General features: G+C 35.2%; 1 protein-coding gene across 5 annotated transcripts in view; it reads right to left on the bottom strand.

Moving 5' to 3' along the window:
* ATL1 (atlastin GTPase 1) overlaps window positions 1-18,981 on the bottom strand; it is a 65,371-nt gene that overhangs the window by 3,131 nt on the left and 43,259 nt on the right. For all 5 annotated transcript variants that reach the window (XR_012073595.1, XM_015235583.3, XM_072963040.1 and 2 more), the window contains exons 8-13: window positions 10,260-10,352; window positions 8,985-9,123; window positions 5,293-5,420; window positions 3,873-3,929; window positions 2,968-3,039; window positions 1,087-1,518 (exon numbers count right to left, since the gene is read on the bottom strand). Coding sequence is in view for 4 of the 5 variants with exons in the window: in XM_015235583.3 (XP_015091069.1) it covers window positions 1,087-1,518; window positions 2,968-3,039; window positions 3,873-3,929; window positions 5,293-5,420; window positions 8,985-9,123; window positions 10,260-10,352 (921 nt within the window). In the remaining variant the exon portion in view is untranslated. The remainder of the gene's footprint in view (window positions 1-1,086; window positions 1,519-2,967; window positions 3,040-3,872; window positions 3,930-5,292; window positions 5,421-8,984; window positions 9,124-10,259; window positions 10,353-18,981) is intronic.

The raw sequence follows: 18,981 nt of genomic DNA, 5'->3' as shown, positions 1-18,981 counted from the left end.
CATATTTAATCTGAATCTTCTGAAGAACTTAGTTGTATATTCCTCATAGGTTTCAGCAGCATACTCTTGGAGAGCTTTGGGATTTACCTCAAGTAGCTCCTCTTCATCTAAGGGGCTGTTTGACGCACTGGCTCAGAGGGTCCAGTTTTAATTCATTCTTTTCCCATAGTGCTACCATTTATCTTAACTAGATTCTCCAAAGAGACCCAGAATATCCATTAGTTACAGTTTTATTTTAAAGAGTATGTATAAGTGTACTCTTAATGCTGGGAGAATTGTAGTTACTACTTGCTACCTGCAGACCATAAATAGTCACAAGTCTTAACTCCAAAATTTTATGAGGATTCTCAATTTTAGCCTCACAAAGTTCCCCTAAACTTTACTGAAGTAATTGAAGACACTTCCAGAATGATACAGTGAGTTGATTATTATTCTAAATGTGTTTATAATTTGTCCCCTGTCCATATCAATTATTTGAACAATGGACCATGGTGACTCTGACTCCCTGGGTTGTTTAATTGGACCATAAAGGACAACTGACGCATAAGCAGCTGATCCAGAGGTTGACCTGGACTCATACTAGGCCTGGTACAAATCCATGGCTCAAATAGAGACAGTTTGAAATAATCAGATAATGCATTTAGGGGTTTTACTAAAAGAGACAGTGATACAATTTACAATAGTGGTTTATATATGCTTCTAACAAAGCCAATGCTAGTCAACTGATAGGCTGTAAGTATGAAGTAATGTTAACACATAATTGAGTCACAATCAGTTAATAAAAACTGTGTTTTCTCACTTCTTTCAACAGCTTTAACTTTAAGGATAAGAAAAAGTAGAAACACTATCCAGTCTATATATTTTTGAAAAATACTGAAATGTTGACTGGAAAATAGTTGTATAGGGCTTCACATGTTGTAGTTAGTTGTCTGTGTCTGACCATCTTGACAGATTCTAAAGTTCTTGAAGACTGGGGCCCAAGTCATGTTCATCTGCCTATTTCTAACATCTAACATAGTGTCTGGTACATAGATGGCATTCAAATGTGTGCTGCATTTAGTTGAAAAGAATTAAAAGTCTTCCTACCTGGTCCCACAAGGCTGCAGCCACTTGGTCTATGACAGCTCCCAGCTCTCGGTATTCTCCGGAGTATCGGATGTACGCCCAGGTGCACAGGGTGATGAGGGTCAGTCCCATTATCATATTGCATAGGCTAGCTATGATGTCCAAACCGATGAATCCAGTCACACCAGCAATCACATATGTGATAAAGATGACAACAAACAGTGTGGCTGGGGTACGAGCCGCATGGAAGATATTTTTACTATCATTGTGCTTGATATACTGGATGTAAAGATCATCTATTTCACTCTCCAACTGTTGCAGGTAACGCCGGCTAAATTCCTCCCCACCCATCTTCTTCACCCCTCGGAAGAGCTTCACAGATTCTTCCTTAAGCTCCAGATGTTTGGTCTGCAGGTCATTAGGGGCCAGAAATGGTTTATCACCACCACAAATCTGTATCAGGTAGAAAAATACTGTTTATGCAGCGGAGAGTAAAATCGGCAACAGTGTCAAACATGTTCACTTAGCTAGTTGAATTTGTTAGAACACAAGAATGAGAAGGAGGCTGCATTATATTTTGTCAACCCACATCTTTCCACATTCCACATTTATCAGGCATGACTATAAGTGGGACTGGTACTTTATAGGTGACTTATATAAAGTCTTTCTTAATTTTTCTTCTCTTTTAGACACAGGAAGGAATACCCATGACTTAATCCAAGTTCCTCAAAACGAAAAGGCAGGATACAAAGAGAACTGCAAACTGAGTTCATTAATAGAATAAATCCAAATTTAAGATAACTACTTTTATCCAAGTTCCTGTAGGAGATTTATTCTAACTACACTGAATAATTTTGACCAATGAAGTTTAATTTAAAACAATGAGCAATGCTATACAGCTCTAAAATAAAATTGTGAAAAACATTTTCTTTGGCAGTTTCACTAATTTTTGTTTGAATAGAACCCATTGAGTATTTTCTTCAAGAGACTAAATGGAAGCATATTAAATGTTCTTAGACCACATTTTCAACTTTTTCAAAAGTTACAAGAGAAATCTGTTACCCATATCACTTTGGTTATTTGAGATTTAGTGATATAAAGGAGACTCTCATTCCAAATCCCCTTTAATTATGTTGTAAACACCATTCCATATGCTATATTTCCCTCGACTTTTAAGACTCGATCAATTTTGATATAATTTTCACTTTATAGTGAAAGAAAACTTATCACATTAGTAGATGTAAACAATAATCATTAGATGCATCCTAATTCAGAATGTTAAAAAGAGGAAATACAGTATTTAGAGATACTGGTCTGCGAAGTCTATTTTTTTGCTAACAAGTTTTTATATTTAAGATAGAAATACTGGAATTGTGGAATGTAGGGAGGTGTAGTAGAGAGGACAGTATGTTATTTTAGCCACTTGATCTTATAAACAGTGGGAAATGTACCCCCTACCCCTACAAAGTGAATTTTTTAAAAAATGTGTCTCTGTTATAAAGAGATAACTCATTTAAAGTACATTTAGAATTGTGCATACATCATGTTCTTGGCATGTTTATTTTAAAATATTTTAAGAATGTAATAAAAAGAAATGGGATACAGATAGGCTGAGAGAGTAAGTCAAAGCCACTCTTTGCATGTGTGTACAGTGTAACTTGGAAGAAAGAAGAATGAGCTCATGGAAGAAATACTGATTTTATGCAAAACATTTAAAATATTATCTTTAGCAACTTATGGTGGAAAAGAATATGAAAATGAATGTATGTATATTCATGTATGACTGAAGCATTATGCTGTACACCAGAAACTGCCACAACATTGTAAACTGACTATACTTCAATAAAATATATATATATATATATATATATACACAAGAAATAGATATTATTTAACTCTTACCTCCTCCATTTTTTTATTGTATGTATCCTTGGCAGTTGCCACGGCTGCTAAATTGTTAGCTTCTGCTGTGGCCTTTGGACAAAGTACAAAATATGATGTAAAATGGAATTCATGTTTATTAAACTTCCACAAGCAGTTCTCATACACGAGCATCATGTGTAAGAAATGTGCAAGAACCCAAGGTCATCAAATAATTTGAAAAGTGTTGAAATATTTCCACTACATCTTTTAAAATTAGTAATTTAAAATTTCAAAATGCATAAAACATAGAAATTTACTCAATAAACCATGGTTCTAAAATGAATTTTCATTTGGAAGATTATTCCTCTTAAAAATATTTTTAAGCCTGTCACCAAATATGGGAAGGGGATCTATAAATCCAAACACATGGGAAACAATGTGTAGTACATTTTACATACATAATATATATAAAAATATGTCAACTTGAAGGGTTACTACTGATAGAACAATGTACCACTGATAACAAAAAGGGACCATTAAGAATTTACAGAAATTTAAAAAATAAGTATGAGAAACATCGAGTTTTACCTTTTTTAAATGTTTATTTGTAGAGTCCACTTGTTTAAAACCTGGACCTGCTTTTCTACCTCCTGTTACATGTGTGAATCTAAATCACAGTATGAATCTGTTTCCTAAACTTAATTCAAAGAGAATGAAGACTCTGGTATAAAGTATATCTCAGCACAAATGAGGCTGCTGTATGTGTATGTGAAAATGTTTAGATGAACACAAATGGGTAATTATTAGAAAAATAATCTTCCAATAAGTCATTCCACCCACTATTATTATTTAGTGATTTCTGACGGCCAGATTGGAGCATATCTTCAGCGCAGCTTCCATGACAATACGTTTTTACAATATCATGCCTCTTGATGAATAAATACCTGTAACATTGACTTGGGATGTGGTAATTCTTCGCCTTGATAGATCTTTATGTAAGCCTAAAAAAAATTTTTAAAAAGAAAGAAAAAGATGTATAGCACAGGGAAATATATACAAGATCTTGTGGTAGCTCACAGCAAAAAAGAATGCGACAATGAATATATGTATGTTCATATATAACTGAAAAATTGTGCTCTACACTGGAAATTGACACAACATTGTAAACTGACTATAACTCAATAAATAAATAAATGGTTTATATTGACCCACAAAAAAAAAGATAAGAAAAAGACTCATGTTCAAATAATTCCATTCAATATTTCTCTAGTCTGTTAAATTGTATTCTAAGGTCTAAGGTCTTGATAATTAAAAAAAATAAATTAAAAAAGGCCTTGACAGTTTCAGGAACAGTTATCTCTTTCTCTACTTTTAATTCCCTCTTAGTTCTTGTTCCCTTTTCCTGCAAGTCCCTTTTCACACATCTCCACTTGCCAATCCTACCCTTTCCAAAGGCTTAACTCACTGTCACCTTCTTTAAAACTTTCTCAGATCCCTCTGCTAGGAGTAACATTTCTCTTTCAGTTGCCCATAGGAATTTGTACCTACTGCTGCCACAAGCTTTATGGAATATATCTGTGCAAGGGCCCTAAATCTCCTACTAAATTCTAAGCTCCTCCACACTGTTTTGTGCACAGCCAAGGATTCAAATTTTAAATAAATAAATAACATGTCATTCATTGCTGAGAATGATGAAGGTAAATATCACATAGGAGGCATATGATCATATTTTAAAATGATAAAATGTGAATTTAAAAAATTGATATTTCAGTCCTTGGAGCATCAATACACATAGATTGGTAACTGAAATCCTCTGCTATATATGTGCATTGGTTAAAAAAAAAAGAATTGTATTTGGGGCTACCTGAGGTAAACAGGTTAATGCAAATTTAAAATAGATTCCACTTCAAATTGGCCTTTGGTGCAGAGAGCAGGAAATGTGGAAGAATGTTCTCCAGTAGGAAGGCAAAGTACAGCCTCTTGGGGAAAATCTTCAGAATGAAGCTAAAATTCAGTATAGGTCATGACTGAGGACTATGTGGTATGCACCCTGGGAAATACTTCCTCCCCCTAAAAGGAAACAGACTTTTCCAACTCTTAGATACCTTTATGTTTCAAAATATATTTCTGTCACGATAAAAGAAGATCGTAAAGTTACCTCAAGGAGTTTCCTCAAAAATTTTTTTCAGAACGCAAGCTCCTCTTGGGAGTTTAATAACATTTTTATCATTTTTATATAGACCTCAATACCTTTACCTCATATTACAGAGTCTACAATTTTCTTTTTTTGTTTAAGGTAGGAACTGCATTCCCAAACATGTCAAACCCAAGTACTCACAAACGCTCTAGAAATGAGAGTGATACCTTGAAGTACTCCACCAGACCTCGGCAGGTGATTTTGTTCCCATTGATCTCTTTAATATCTAGGTTCTCAGGAGTAAGTAGCCAAGGAATGAGTATTTTCAAGTTTTTGATGAATTCATCATCTATTTCTACAAGTAAAAGCAAATTCATCATTATTTTAAAAATCCTATCCAGTCCTCCATGCCATACAATAAAATTATTCATCCTTTGACTTCCTCTATTTCTTCCCCAGGAATAAAGCTGTCACTTTCCCATCATCTAAATTACTCCTGAAACCCACTTTTCTCAGGCTAAACGATCCTCCTTGCCCAAACTCCTATTGCTGGTCTTTCTTATCTCTGCTCTAATTACATTTTTATCTTGTCTTTCACTTATAAAATAGCTTTCTTGATATTATACATTATACAAATGTTTTATACCCCATTCACATAACCATTTCATGTGTTCTGATATCTTTAAGTCTTGTTCATGGTTTATATAAAAGTATATGTATATAATATGGGCTCCTAAATGGGGAAAGGGCAGATATTTACGATTTTATAGGATGTACTCCCTTGAGAAAATGTATCTAAAAGTTGTGTTTAGTGTGCCCACCTTATGAAAAATGTATGGAACTCGGTGGGGAGTGGGAAGTGGGACTCAAGTTCGAAAAGACACTGATGCTGATGCTGCCTGCAGTGGTGAAACTCAGCAACACAAAATAACACTGTTAAGAAAAGGCACCAGAGGCCTGGCAGCCAGCAGATTAGAGGCAGTCTGAGTTACCGACCTACCGTGTTTGGTACATGTGATGACACATAACCCACGTTACAGAGTTAGGTTCAAGCTTAACATTACAGATTTAGGAAAGTAACCCAGAAAGTATTTTCAGAGACATCTTTTGAACACAGTCTAATTTTTAAAATTATTATTTAACTTCCTATAATTTTTTTAAAATCTGAATTTCAGCAGAGTCACTGAGTTTTCAGGCTTTGGGGCTGGTTATTTCTGAGGCCTTAAGGGTAAATAGTCAAACCTTATGATTTGTTTACACGTTCCCTCCTTGTTATTATAGCCCCAACGTACATTGAAATACCAGTTTACATAAGAATTCATGTTTCTCTTCTCTTGCTTACTGCTTTTATGATGTGTATGAGCATGATGTTGGAAATCCTTCTGATTTGTTTTACTTCATGTTTTGTGCAGCACAAATTTTGAAATTTGTGTCCATGTTTCATGAGTACTTGTAGAGGAGTTTGTTCAAATTTATTTTCTGTTTGCACTGTACCAATTTTTACTGATAATTGTGCTTTGTATTACTATAGGTTTATTCAAATGTATTTATTATTGTGGTCTGCTTTTTAGTTACTAGTTTAGTTTAGTTTTAGTTTAGTTTAGTTTTCTCTAAATACTGGTATTTATATTATGTTCCTATGTTCCTATGTTGTGTTTTGTTGCCTACTATGTATCTGTATTCACTGATGCTAATAGGTTTCTTTTTCGCTCTATGATTTTATGCTTTTTTTCAGCATTAGTAGACTATTACTATATATCTAGAATATATGAATTATCCCTGAATATCTGTATAAAACAAAAAGCTTTCTCTTTCTTTATAAAACCACTTTTAAAACATAGACTTAAATTCTACTCCTCCAAAAAAAAATTCCTTATAAAACTGTAATGGAGTAAGATACACCTGCATATCTAATGCACCAGCAAGTGTGGTAATTATCATCAAAATAACCAGTACAGCACCACACATTTGGATTAAAAATGTGTTCTGAAGATGGTATTAGCCATAGTCTAACTTTATTCTCACCAATGCCAGGTAGTCCAATTTTGGATTCAGAAAATACGAACATTATATTCATGTCACACACAAGTGGGGAGCTCTAGCTAACAATATTAATGGAACACAAGTAAATCCATAACCCAGAACATCTGCAGACCAGTTCAGATCAACTTGCAGAGGTACGCTAGTCAGCTTTGGCTCACTGCAAGTGTTCAATAATATGTGCGGGTGGGTGATTATTCAGGATGATGTTCTGTTTCTATCACTTCTTCAACAATTTCTGCCACAAGAGTAAAACCTTGCTAGGAATTCAGGAGCTAGGCCAAAGTCATCATCGGTCATGATAACTGGCGATGATACATGCTTCATAAGAACCCTGCAGGGCAGATGCACCGGTATGGTGCTGCTGTGTAAACCAACCAAGGAAGGCATTTTCTCAGGATTATCTGACTCTGACAAGTCATTAGAAATACCTTTTTAAAAATAATAACCTTGCACTGGTGCTTGGCTATGCTGTCTGAAGTCTAACTGGAGCTGCTAAGGAAGCACAATTTGTCTCAGTAAAGGACTGCTGTTGAAGGCCTGGCCCTGCTCTGCCTATTTATGGCTCCCCAACTACAGAGAAGAAAGAACGGCCTTGTGGGAGCCCTCTCTTTATGGAATTTATTCAAAACATATTGAAGCCATTAGGTAATTGCACGGTATCAAGAGGTCTGTGTGCTCACTAGTGGGTTGGAATTCAGAAGTGACAGTAAAATTATAGGGTCCTATAATCCATGCATTAACATGTGCCTATGGCTATCTGTTCTGTTGTGTAAAGAAAAGACAATTTAAAACATGTATAAAAACTATGCTGAAGATTCAGAAATTTGGGATTCTGTTATGATATTAACTGCTATAGTTAAATACACGGTTATCTAGAGAGTAAACACCATGGATATAGGGGGAAAAAATAGGTTTGCTTTTCAAACTTGCCAGTTCCATAAAAACTGAATACGAGTTATGCTGTCCATTTTAAAGCCCTTTGAGCACATCTGTGCTGAAAAGCTTGTCATGTCACTCTCATTACCCCTGGCACAAGGCAAAAAGGCTGCAGTAAATTAAGCAAATGTCTGAACTTGGTGATGGACTTAATACTAGGCTTACAAGTGAAAAATCAGAAATATCTTTCTACTACCTTGTATTAACTACAAAGCAAACATCTAAGGAACTAGCGATTATCTATTAGGAAAGATTAGTTTCTGCTTCCTCAGATCCCTGCCTCCAAGTCCTTCCTCCCCACCCCCACCCCCCCTTTTTTTTTAAACTAAATGGAGTTGCTTTGGAATCTTAAAATGTTAGTCAGACCTCTGTTCAAGAGATAATTACATACCATTAGTTTATACTATTTGAAAAACACTCTGTTTTTTTTGAAACTGGTTCTCATTCAGAAGAGGATTTCATTATTAGTGAAGTTTCTAAATTATTTATAATTAAATTTTTAGCAGTGGTTTTAAAGTGCTTCACTTCAGTACTAAGCAGTATTTCTATCTCTAATTATATTAATTTAATACAACATTCCAAAAATATAGACATGTATTTTTCCTCTTAAATGAAAATAAGGAAAGTTGAACAGGAAGATATTAAGGAGCACAGAGGTGAGTAGCAACCTCTGAGAAGGCGTGAAGGTTAATGCCTCCCAGGTGAATGCAGGATTTGGCCTATTTTCTCAGTGTACGTGTTCGGCACCTATAGAATCCCACAGTTCACCAGGGAGGTGCTTGAGCATAAGCCCAGGATTCCCAGCTCTACTGAAAATTTCTAATCATCAGCCTCACATCAGTTGATAAATTAAACTAGCAGCCACAAGCCCTGTGCGTAAAATGACATTTTTGTACTCAGACTAAGTGACATAAACATATTCATTAAAAGACAGACAAACCTTTCAGTTTTCCATCAAAGTTTGGATTGGTAGCTACTTTTAAGCCAGGATGAGGTAGCAGAAAACAGGAAATTTTGGTGAAACAGGAATGGATGTGTTTTCGAACATTCTGTAGTTCTTCATGCTGGTTCCCTGAGACCTGCAGTAAATCATTCTGAAGTTTAAACTACTTTCAATATAAATCAAACTCCAGAAGAATTCTGTGGCATCTTGTATTTGCTATGTCTGTCTGGTCTCAATGATAAAAAAATGACATGGCAGGGCTGATACTAAAGAAAGAAAACAGCCATATCTTACGTATAGTATACATATGGCATTATTATTATGATTAACAAATGTCTATTCTTGCTAACTCAGTGGGCCTTCCCATTGTTTAGTACAAATTAGTGGAGTTTTACTCTAGCTAGTTCTGACAAATTCAAATTTTAATTCAAAGTACTCACGGGAGACATGAATAGATCATAAGACATTCTTACCTTCTTTTAGGAGATACTCAAGACAGCCTCTTGTAACCTGGTAGGTACATACTTAAATTCTAGAAAGGCATCTGGATAGTTGGGTGTTTTTATAAGCTAAATTGCTTCCCCTGCCTTTTTTTTTTAAACATTATTTGACAGTTAATAGTAAAGACAAACTACCCTAAAAATAACAATAAACCAAAAAAGGTAAGCTTAAAGATTCTGATTATCAAGGAACTTTTTTTTTAATCTCCATTTTTTTCCTGATTACTCAGTAGGTATTTTGGACGATATCTGTTCGGTGTAAGCAATTCATTCAATATTGAACTATCCTGACATAGAAAATGGAAAGCCTTCTAATTTCACTTTCTGTGAACTACTACCAAAATGTTCTAAGATTTACTTCGGGAATTTCAAAATGAAATATTTCTGTTAAATTGACTTTAAAACTCCACTAAAACATGAATCCAGTTTTTTTACTGTCAATCTTGAACTGATTTGATTCTTTAAATTAAAAGTTTCAGCTTTAAGGAATAAATCATTATATTACAGATATCTACAAAAGAACTCTTTTTCTGTCATAATTTTTTGTTCTTTCTTTATTTTTTTCTTCTATTGTTTTTTCTGTACCATAATTATTGATAATATTTAAAATTGTAACCTACAGTATTTTATTAAACATCAATCTTAGTTTGTTCACAGAGATGTTATGAAGGTTAAATGAGATTGTGGCTACTGAGTATTCAGCAAATCATTCAACAAAAATAATTCTAGATTACTACTGGGGAAATTTCATGCATCTAAATATCTAACAAACCTTGAGGCGTTTTTCCAGGAATTTGGAGCCACCATCAGATCCATATGAAAATTCATATGGGAAACTCCAGTCTCGAACAAGAAATATCAGACTCTAAGAAACAAAGAAGAATGGATTGATTAAGGGGACTCTAAATTGCCTCCCTGCTTTTCCTCCAAACCAATTAAGTGATATTACTGTCATCTGAATAGTGTATGCCACATAGTGGAACTGAAAAACAAAACTTTGAAAGTTTTGTTTCCGAGCAATCTCTCCCCTATGAGATCATCCTACCCATTTCCATTAAATGTGAACAGAAAGCAGCCCCCAAACTGATTAAAGTTACATAGTGCCCCTCTGCCAGCGTAGGGCACCTCTGTTAGTTTTTGGGAAGCTTTTTACGAAGATTATTTTCATCTATCATCTGTCTAAGCAGTTTTCCTCTATTGCATTTGTCCCAGTCTCTCTTTTGGGGCTCTCATGATGCATATGTGGTAGGCAGAGGGGTGAGGATCCAGGTTTTGTGGGACCTGAAGCTTATACAATCTGTTCAGGGGAGGGCTTAATAAGAAAAGGGCTTAAAAGATAGCATTTATTTAGAATGAGAAAAATAACAAATTACAAATTTAAAAAAACTGACAAATACCACAAACACACATAAAAAAAAATTCAGAAAAATAACTAACATACCTTTGTAATACTATTTCCCCCTAGTTTTTGGCTGTAAATAACTATGATTACTTCTTCATATGACAATTTTGAAATATTTTGTTAGGCAGCTAATTCAGTCTTTCCTCTAACAAGGCCAACTTTTTATTATAAAAATGTTTTTTATTATTAATAGTTTAGAAATGTTTCAGCTTCCTAACTTGTTATTTGTAATGTCACGTACATTTTTAATTTCTTCATCTGTCAAATAGAGGTAATAATGGAACCCATCTCACAGGACGACTAAATGAGACTATATACACATGGTATTTTGGACAGTGCCTGACGCATGACACTATGTGAGCTATTCGATTTTAATTTTAATGGCCACATAATATTTTAATACATGGATAGACCACAGGTTTATTTTGCCATTCTCTTAGATGTTTTCCAGTTTTTCTAGTATTGTAAGAAATGCATTGATAAACATCCTTCAAGCTGAGTATTTGCTCACATCCTGAAGAATTTTATCAGGGACTGTGTGTCCCAAATTAGAACAACCATTAGAATCATTTGAGAGGCTTTTAAAAGTACCGACTTCTTGGGCCCCACACCACACCTACTGAAACCAAAGTAAGAGTAGCCTTCATTTATTGACTGCCTATTATAAGCCAACAACAATACCAGGAATTATACACATGGTATTTCATGCACTCCTGCAACAGCTCCAAGAGAGGTTATAATTTACTATTTGTTTAAAAAGAAATACATAAAAATCACTTCCACCCCCATTTGACATTAAGCAATTTGCCCAAAGTCACACAGCCAGTATGGAAGAGCTAGCATTTAAACTTGGGACTTACTTCAAAACTCCTGCTGCACTGCCTCAAAGTTAAGTATAAAACATACAGTTTACAATCTGAGGCATTAAAACATTCTTTTATAAGTTAGATTAAGTTATACCTCAAATGTTAGTTTCCGGAAAAAAATGTAGAAGGCTGAGAAAAAAGAATGATATTTATGAAATTAGCTATCTTTAAATGTTCTTAGAGTTTATATCTTTGGGTTACTAACTGAATATTTTAGCCTTGTCTGTTAAAATTTACTGATATTTCTTTTAATTCTCTTTTAAACTACAGGTTCCTTTTTCATCCCCATTTTCCCTTTACAGTTTATCTGTTGAAGAACCTGGGAATTTGACCTGGAGAGTCTCCGTAACCTGGACCTTGCTGACTATATATTCAAAGGGCACTTCAACATGTCCTTTTGTCCTCTGGATGTCCTGCAAACTGGCAGCTGGATACAGAGGCTTAACCTTGCTCTGGTTTTATTTCTTTGGCAAGACTATAAGAAGCAGAGTGTTATTTTATCAGGAAGCACACAGTATATTTCTCCTTTGGTGAAGCTATGTCATCTTTGCTTAACTGAAGCTTATTCTTTAGATTTCTCACTAAGGGCTCATGGGAACAACATCCTTTGCATTCTTATATGCTGAAAACAGTTTATGCCCTTTATATGTGAAAGTCAATTTTGCTGGGTATAAAAATCTTTGACTGAACATCTTTCCTTAAGTAGGGACACTTCTTAGTTTGCATCATGGCTATTTCTTGTTTCACTACAGTGGAAGCCTCTCTCTCTCTCTCTCTCTCTCTCTCTCTCTCTCTCTCTCTCTCTCGTGTGTGTGTGTGTGTGTGTGTGTGTGTGTGTGTGTGTGTTTTCTGTGGATTCTTGTGGGGAGAGGAGAGATTCTTGTGGAGAGGAGAATTTTAAAATATCCATATATACTATCTTTAAATAGTCTCCTATCTTTAGATAGATGTCCATTCTTGTCAATATTTTTGTCAAAATAAAATACGATAATTTGTATTAAGAACACTTCTGCCTAAAACATGCATTTTGAAAATGGAGGTCAGTTAAGAAGCAACTTTTGCAAAATAGAGGTTCATCAAACCAGGATAAATGAAACCAAGTATGTGGATTTGGCTGTATTTTGCATTTTTCTTGGGAAAGTTTAGTTTCATGTCTTAGTCTTTTTCACTGGGCATCTTCCCAAGTCAACATAATGAGGACCATGTGTAGAACAGGATCAAATATGAAGTCTTATTTTCTTAAATTAGCAATCTATATTCTATCTACCTATAGTGTCAGATTCCAAGTTCCCTGCCTAATGCTCCCATCCAGCGATGTGCTGGTGTAAACTGGTTCTCCAAGAAAACATGCCTTGATTTGTAGCATTTGACAACTTCTGTGGTGCAAATAAGGCCCCCATGGCTAATTTCAAGCTACTAATGATTTAATAATTGGCTTACACAATCCCTAAATATTTACTAGTTAGCTCTCAAAGTGGAGGAGCCAGGTACAGTATACCCACTGGCCCCATCCCCTCCCAAAATAATTTGTATCCTTTACATTTATCCTGTATGGAATTCTATGAATCTAAGTCCTTATTTCAAAAGTCATCCACTTTTCCACTGCTGAATCTTGTTTTGTTCATAAGTATAGGCAGAGATGAAAACATCAAGAATACAAATTACCCTAATGTACTCAGGTAAAAATATCTGAAGTCATAAAAACTTTTTAAAAATAAATTAAAGCCAGTCAGGCAACTGGGGCAAATGATGAACCTATGCTGTGCAGATCCTACAAATGATCCTATTTTTTAAATCATGAAAAACATTATAACCTTTGTTAACTTCTCTTTGGAGACTATATCCTTCAGGAAATTATTCAAAAGGAGTGTTATAGCAATACTATGAGTTATAGTGAAAAATGGGGAAAAAATTCAAATGCTCAACAACTGGGAATGGCTATACAAATTATGGCATATTAATATGATAATATATTATGTAGCTATTAATATTAACAAGTATATGGAATATATCAATACATGAGTTGATTATGTCAGTATAAAAGAGCTGACATGAAATAACGTTACTTGAAATATAATGCTAAATTTATGCGCACATCCATTATAAATATGTGAAGATACTCCCAAACTCCCAGGAAAATCTGTTCTCGGGCCATGCAGCCAGTAAAGAACTGGTTTTAACCTGTTTAAGCAGTCAATTTCAGTTCTAATTTCAGTTTCAGGTAATAAGTAAACACAGAACTTGTTTTAAACCCATCTAATTAATTAACAATTCACTTCAGTCAACAGCCCACTGAAAGCCAACCAGTGACAGCTTCATACTTTAAAAGTCAGCTAAGTAGTAGAAGACTCATTCCAGAAAATTAACTGAGGCTCATGTCAACCCATTTCTAATCTCTACAACCAATATAAAACATGCTTCTGTATTAAAAAAATAATAAAACAAAAAGTACTCAAAAATTGATGTCAACCCATCCTTGTCTCTGAAACCATGCAAATCCAAAACAAATAAGCCCTTAAATCCTACATATAATCATTAGTTTGCTCAATGAGACTATGCCTCACAAGCATAGCTCTTATATTTAATTAAGTAATAAATTCAGCTTTGGTTTTCGTATCAGATTTTGAGTGATGGTGTCATCCTTTGGCAATTCTGGAAGTCCCACCAAGATAGTTTTGAACTTGCTCACTTGGCAGCATCCCCTATGACACTCAGACTAACATGTGCATTCTCCTTGTCCCTTGTCCCCAAATTCCATTTGTCCTTCAAATTTACTTCCAGTTGAATGTGTCTCAACAATTATCTGATCTGAGTTCTGATTTGTTTCACTGTGCTCTTATTGCTGATTAATTTGTCATTCTAGGATTTTTGTTATAAAGACCCATTGGGATCATTAGTTCTAAGTCTTTGTATTGGGTAATTCAACTTTTAGTTTTGGAAGGACATTCATTGGATAAATAATTATACCTCAGTTTTGCATAAGGTTATTAGAACTTTTGGTTTTGAGGGATGCCATTCAGTAAATATTTTTGCCATTAATCTGTTTATGATTTTGCAGTTTGCTTTGTCTTCCTTTGTTTGACAATTCATACAAAGTCTTGTCTCATGTATTTTGTTTTGTCTTGAATTGTCTTGTGTTGCTGAAAGTGTAAGGAAGTGTCCATAACGAACAGATAGAGGCACAGACCTAAGCCTCCAGACCAATCAAGATACCCTCTTGAAAGACTATGGTTGGAGATCTGTTAAACTGGCAACAAATTTATACCAAAGTAATTAGCCAAATTTTGCCTTGGGTATTCTACAAAACTCTCAAGAGGACACTCTCAGTCTTGTCAATTTGTGTGTCACTTTATTTAGTCCATAATACAGGATCAATGACTGTTAGATTATTGATTGTACAGCACTGTTTCAACCTCTGCTTGTTTGGGAAACCAAATGCTTTTCATAAGCACATAATTTGACCAATTTGTCTATAATTACTATAATGAACATTAATTTGAGCCACATTAAGAAACATATTTGGCACAGTGCCTGGGACAAAATGATAAACTGTTATTATTATGTAGGTCTTCTAGACATTTCATGTACCTAAATGTGGACAGTTGGGAGAATCCTGGTCTGTACCACTGACCTCATTCTGTGTCCAGATGAATATTCTATTCTAATTCATACAGTTCTCAGATCACTTAAATTGCTCTCTGGACAGAACGTGGGATAAAGAAGCTTTCCCAGACAGCTGTCTTTCTCCTCAGCACTACTACCAACATATCTTCTCCTTTCATTTTCAGCCCAAGCAGCCAAACAACAGCCTCTCATTTTCTCAGTGAAATCATGGATTTCTCTGGTGTGACTTGGCAGTTACAGCCATCACAGATACTTGACAAATGACGTTTTGTTTCAAAGTAGCTGAAATCACTATCAAAGAATTTTATTCTGTAGATGAACATTCTTAAATCATGGGAATAAAGAGTCCTTAAGCATAATTAATAATTCCTAATTTTCCATATGTAGGCTCAATTTGAATGGGAAATTGTGAGACACAGGTTTCTCCTAATGTAACAGGTACATTATCATATGCTTCCTCTACTGTTATTTTCTAGCAAACTTCAGTTTAACCTTAAGACTGGCATGGACTGACCTGCTCACTATTACGTCTCCACTGAAAGGAGCATGAAGAATTGAGTTTCACTCTAATCTCACAAAGAGAACTCAGATCTTTTTTTCCAGTTTTACTGAGATATAACTGTCATTTAACACATTGTGTACATTTAAAGTCCACAACGTGATGATTCTACATATGTATATTTTGTGAAAAGATGACCACAATCAGGTTAGTGAACACCTCCATCACCTCACATACTTACCATTTGTGTGTGTGTAGGTGGTGAGTCAAATCTATTTCTAAGGCCTAAGATGTTGGTGGGCCTTTAAGCGTATAAAAATGGTTACTGAAAATGCTCTGGATAAAAACTGTGATGAATTAATCTAGAAGGTGGAGTACTTAATACTGGGGAGATGAAAGAGAAGAGAATAAATATAACTAATCTTAAAACATATGCTCAAGAATAAGGCTTCTAAGAGAAGGGAATTCAAGTTTACATGCAGGAAAATTTTTTCAGGGTTTATCCTTCTTCCTCTTGCAGGCAAATCTTAATTTACTAACTACCTGTACATAGAAATATGCATAGAAATGGTATTCTATCTCTTGCTACCAGAACCTCCCCTACCATATGCCCTCTGCCAGGTGTGCTCAGTTGCTAATTCAGTCTGCAAATGTTATGTGCTTAAGAATGACCTGGAGAGTGCCAATTCCCTGGTCCCAAATGCAAGGATTTGATTCAACAGAACTCAGAAACCTAATAAGCTCACCAGGTAATTCTAATCTAGGTGCATATAAAATCTTGCTCTGTGTCTGTCACCAAGGGTGCAGATCTCATTAACACTCATCCCTTCTGTGTTAGCCACACAACCTAAATACTGCCAGTAATCTCGCCAGTCTATTTCAGGGCTCCATGCCGCAGAGAGGTCCAGGAATAATTGGATATATTCAGGGCTCTGGATAAAGGGACCAGGGTTCAGGAACAGTGTGGCTAGTATTTAAACTTACTACAGATTAGACAGGCTTTTGTAGACTGGCTTATAAAGATACCTACCATACAGAAATGCCACTGGGAAATGCAGGCATCTAAAAAATTGGCTCAAGGGAGTACCAAGAATATACTTTAGTAAATTGGGGGATGTTTCCATTTCTTTGTAGCCCATATAGTAAGAGGACATGAAATGGTTAAATGGCAAACTTCTGGGTTGCTCCAGCCAAAGGGCACATTTAATGGTGTAATAACACAGAGGCTTCTTAGAGTTCACGTTCCAGCATACTGGGGAATCTGTTTTCAGTGCAGGCCCAACAGCAAACTTACTGTTATCACCACATTATAGAAACAAGTGAAAAACCCTCTCCACCACCTCAGCCCGGCAGATTTAAGAGGACATGAGTGAAAAGCACACAAAGAAAGCTGTAGAGCCATGCAAATGAAAAATGAGCCTTTCCCAGGGTAAGAAGTAACTAGTGGCCAACCACGTAGCATAGGGCATTAGAAGATGATTGTCTGGCTTGGTTGAAAAAGTCTATAAATGAAACAGTTCATTTAAAGAGAACTTCAAATAATATCTAACAATCTAAAAAATTCCTACAATTAGTAATAAGGATTCTGACCCAAGGATGTAATCATCTCAGAGTAGAGGTATGTCACGCCAGGTGTGCCTTGTACGAGTCCAAATGACCAAGGAAGAAAAATTCATAGACCCAAGTAGAGACAAATCTCCTACTCCAACTGATGAGATATTTTCACCAGGTCCTTAGAGCAAATGGGAAATTATTATCTAAAGTTCTTGTCAGATATGCCTGGGTATTCCACACCATTATGTTTAAATTAATGGAAATGTATTCATGCTCAACCAAACCTCTTGAAGACCTATGGTAGAGAAGCTAAAGAACCTAGTTATTTATAGAATAGTTACTGATGAGGTTGCTCCTGCTGGATTATTATTCTTAAGATTCAAGTGCCCATAGTGAGCAAAACAAGTGAGAAAATAAGTAACGTCACCTAGAGAATGCTATGTCCTAATACGGGTTACACTTCTTGAGTGTATTAAATAGTTCAGAATTGGCTCTATGGGCTCACCAGGAAGAGTTATTAAAATTAGAGAAATTTTACAAGTCAGGTGACATCATGTTGGTAGCTTGAAACTGGCCATTGTGAAAGTGTTTACACCACAGAAATGAGTAAATGCTACAAATCAGCTCCATCTCCCCCTCTTCCCCAGCTAGTTGTAAACATTTACCAGCACACCACTGCCTTCACTTTACACCTCAAAACTTTTTTAAAGCTGAATTCACTTAGCTTTTAGTTCTCTTTTTAAAAACATAGTTTTAAAATACAGTGACAGGTATTTTGTTTGCTTGGTATAAATTGACTTTTGGTTGAAGAATCAAAGTAACCCGTTAATTCAGCTATTCGTTTCATTGGCTAGTTGCCCTCACTTTTGCTGCCTGAGATAGAGCTTGTTTATTATTTATAACTTCACTGTTTCAGAGTTAAGAATTCTTCTGTTTTAAACTTGTTAAATTTACTTTTAGTACAAATTACTATTTTTAAAATTTCATGGTCCCTCACCTTATTTTCTCGGGCAATATTTAAAATCTCTCCACAATTTTATCCAAATAAATAAAGCTGCTATCTTCTCAGACAGAGGAAGAGGACATAAAGAGTGACCTGCTAAAAAAGTTTACTGAATTAGTTGGGAGGGTAAAGCTCAGTGGTAGGGTGCATGCCTAGCATGCATGAGGTCCTGGGTTCAATCCCCAGTGTCTCCATTAAAAAATATATAAACCTGATTATCTACACCCACCAGGATAAAAAAAAGTTTATTGATGTAGACTTTCATTTAAAAGTTGTTTTAATTTGGAATTTTTTCTCTCCACGCTTTTCCTAATTTCAGTGTGAATTATTTTGCTATCTTAAATGCTGTTCTGAGACGAATATATTTGCATTTTATCTCAATTTCATGCTGTGTAGTATTTTTTGTTTTGAATTTGGTTGCTTTAATCTTAAATATTACTAAATAGCTTTGGAAGCCACTTTTGTTACTTACTGAGTTTCTCATTTCAATTCCAGACACTTAGATGTACAAGTCCAAACTTGTTTAGGAGTCACTGTTGACTCATT

This window comes from Vicugna pacos, chromosome 6 (genome assembly GCF_048564905.1).
Source record: "Vicugna pacos chromosome 6, VicPac4, whole genome shotgun sequence".
Taxonomy (NCBI): Eukaryota; Metazoa; Chordata; class Mammalia; order Artiodactyla; family Camelidae; genus Vicugna; species Vicugna pacos.
This window is presented reverse-complemented; position numbering and strand designations above follow the sequence as displayed.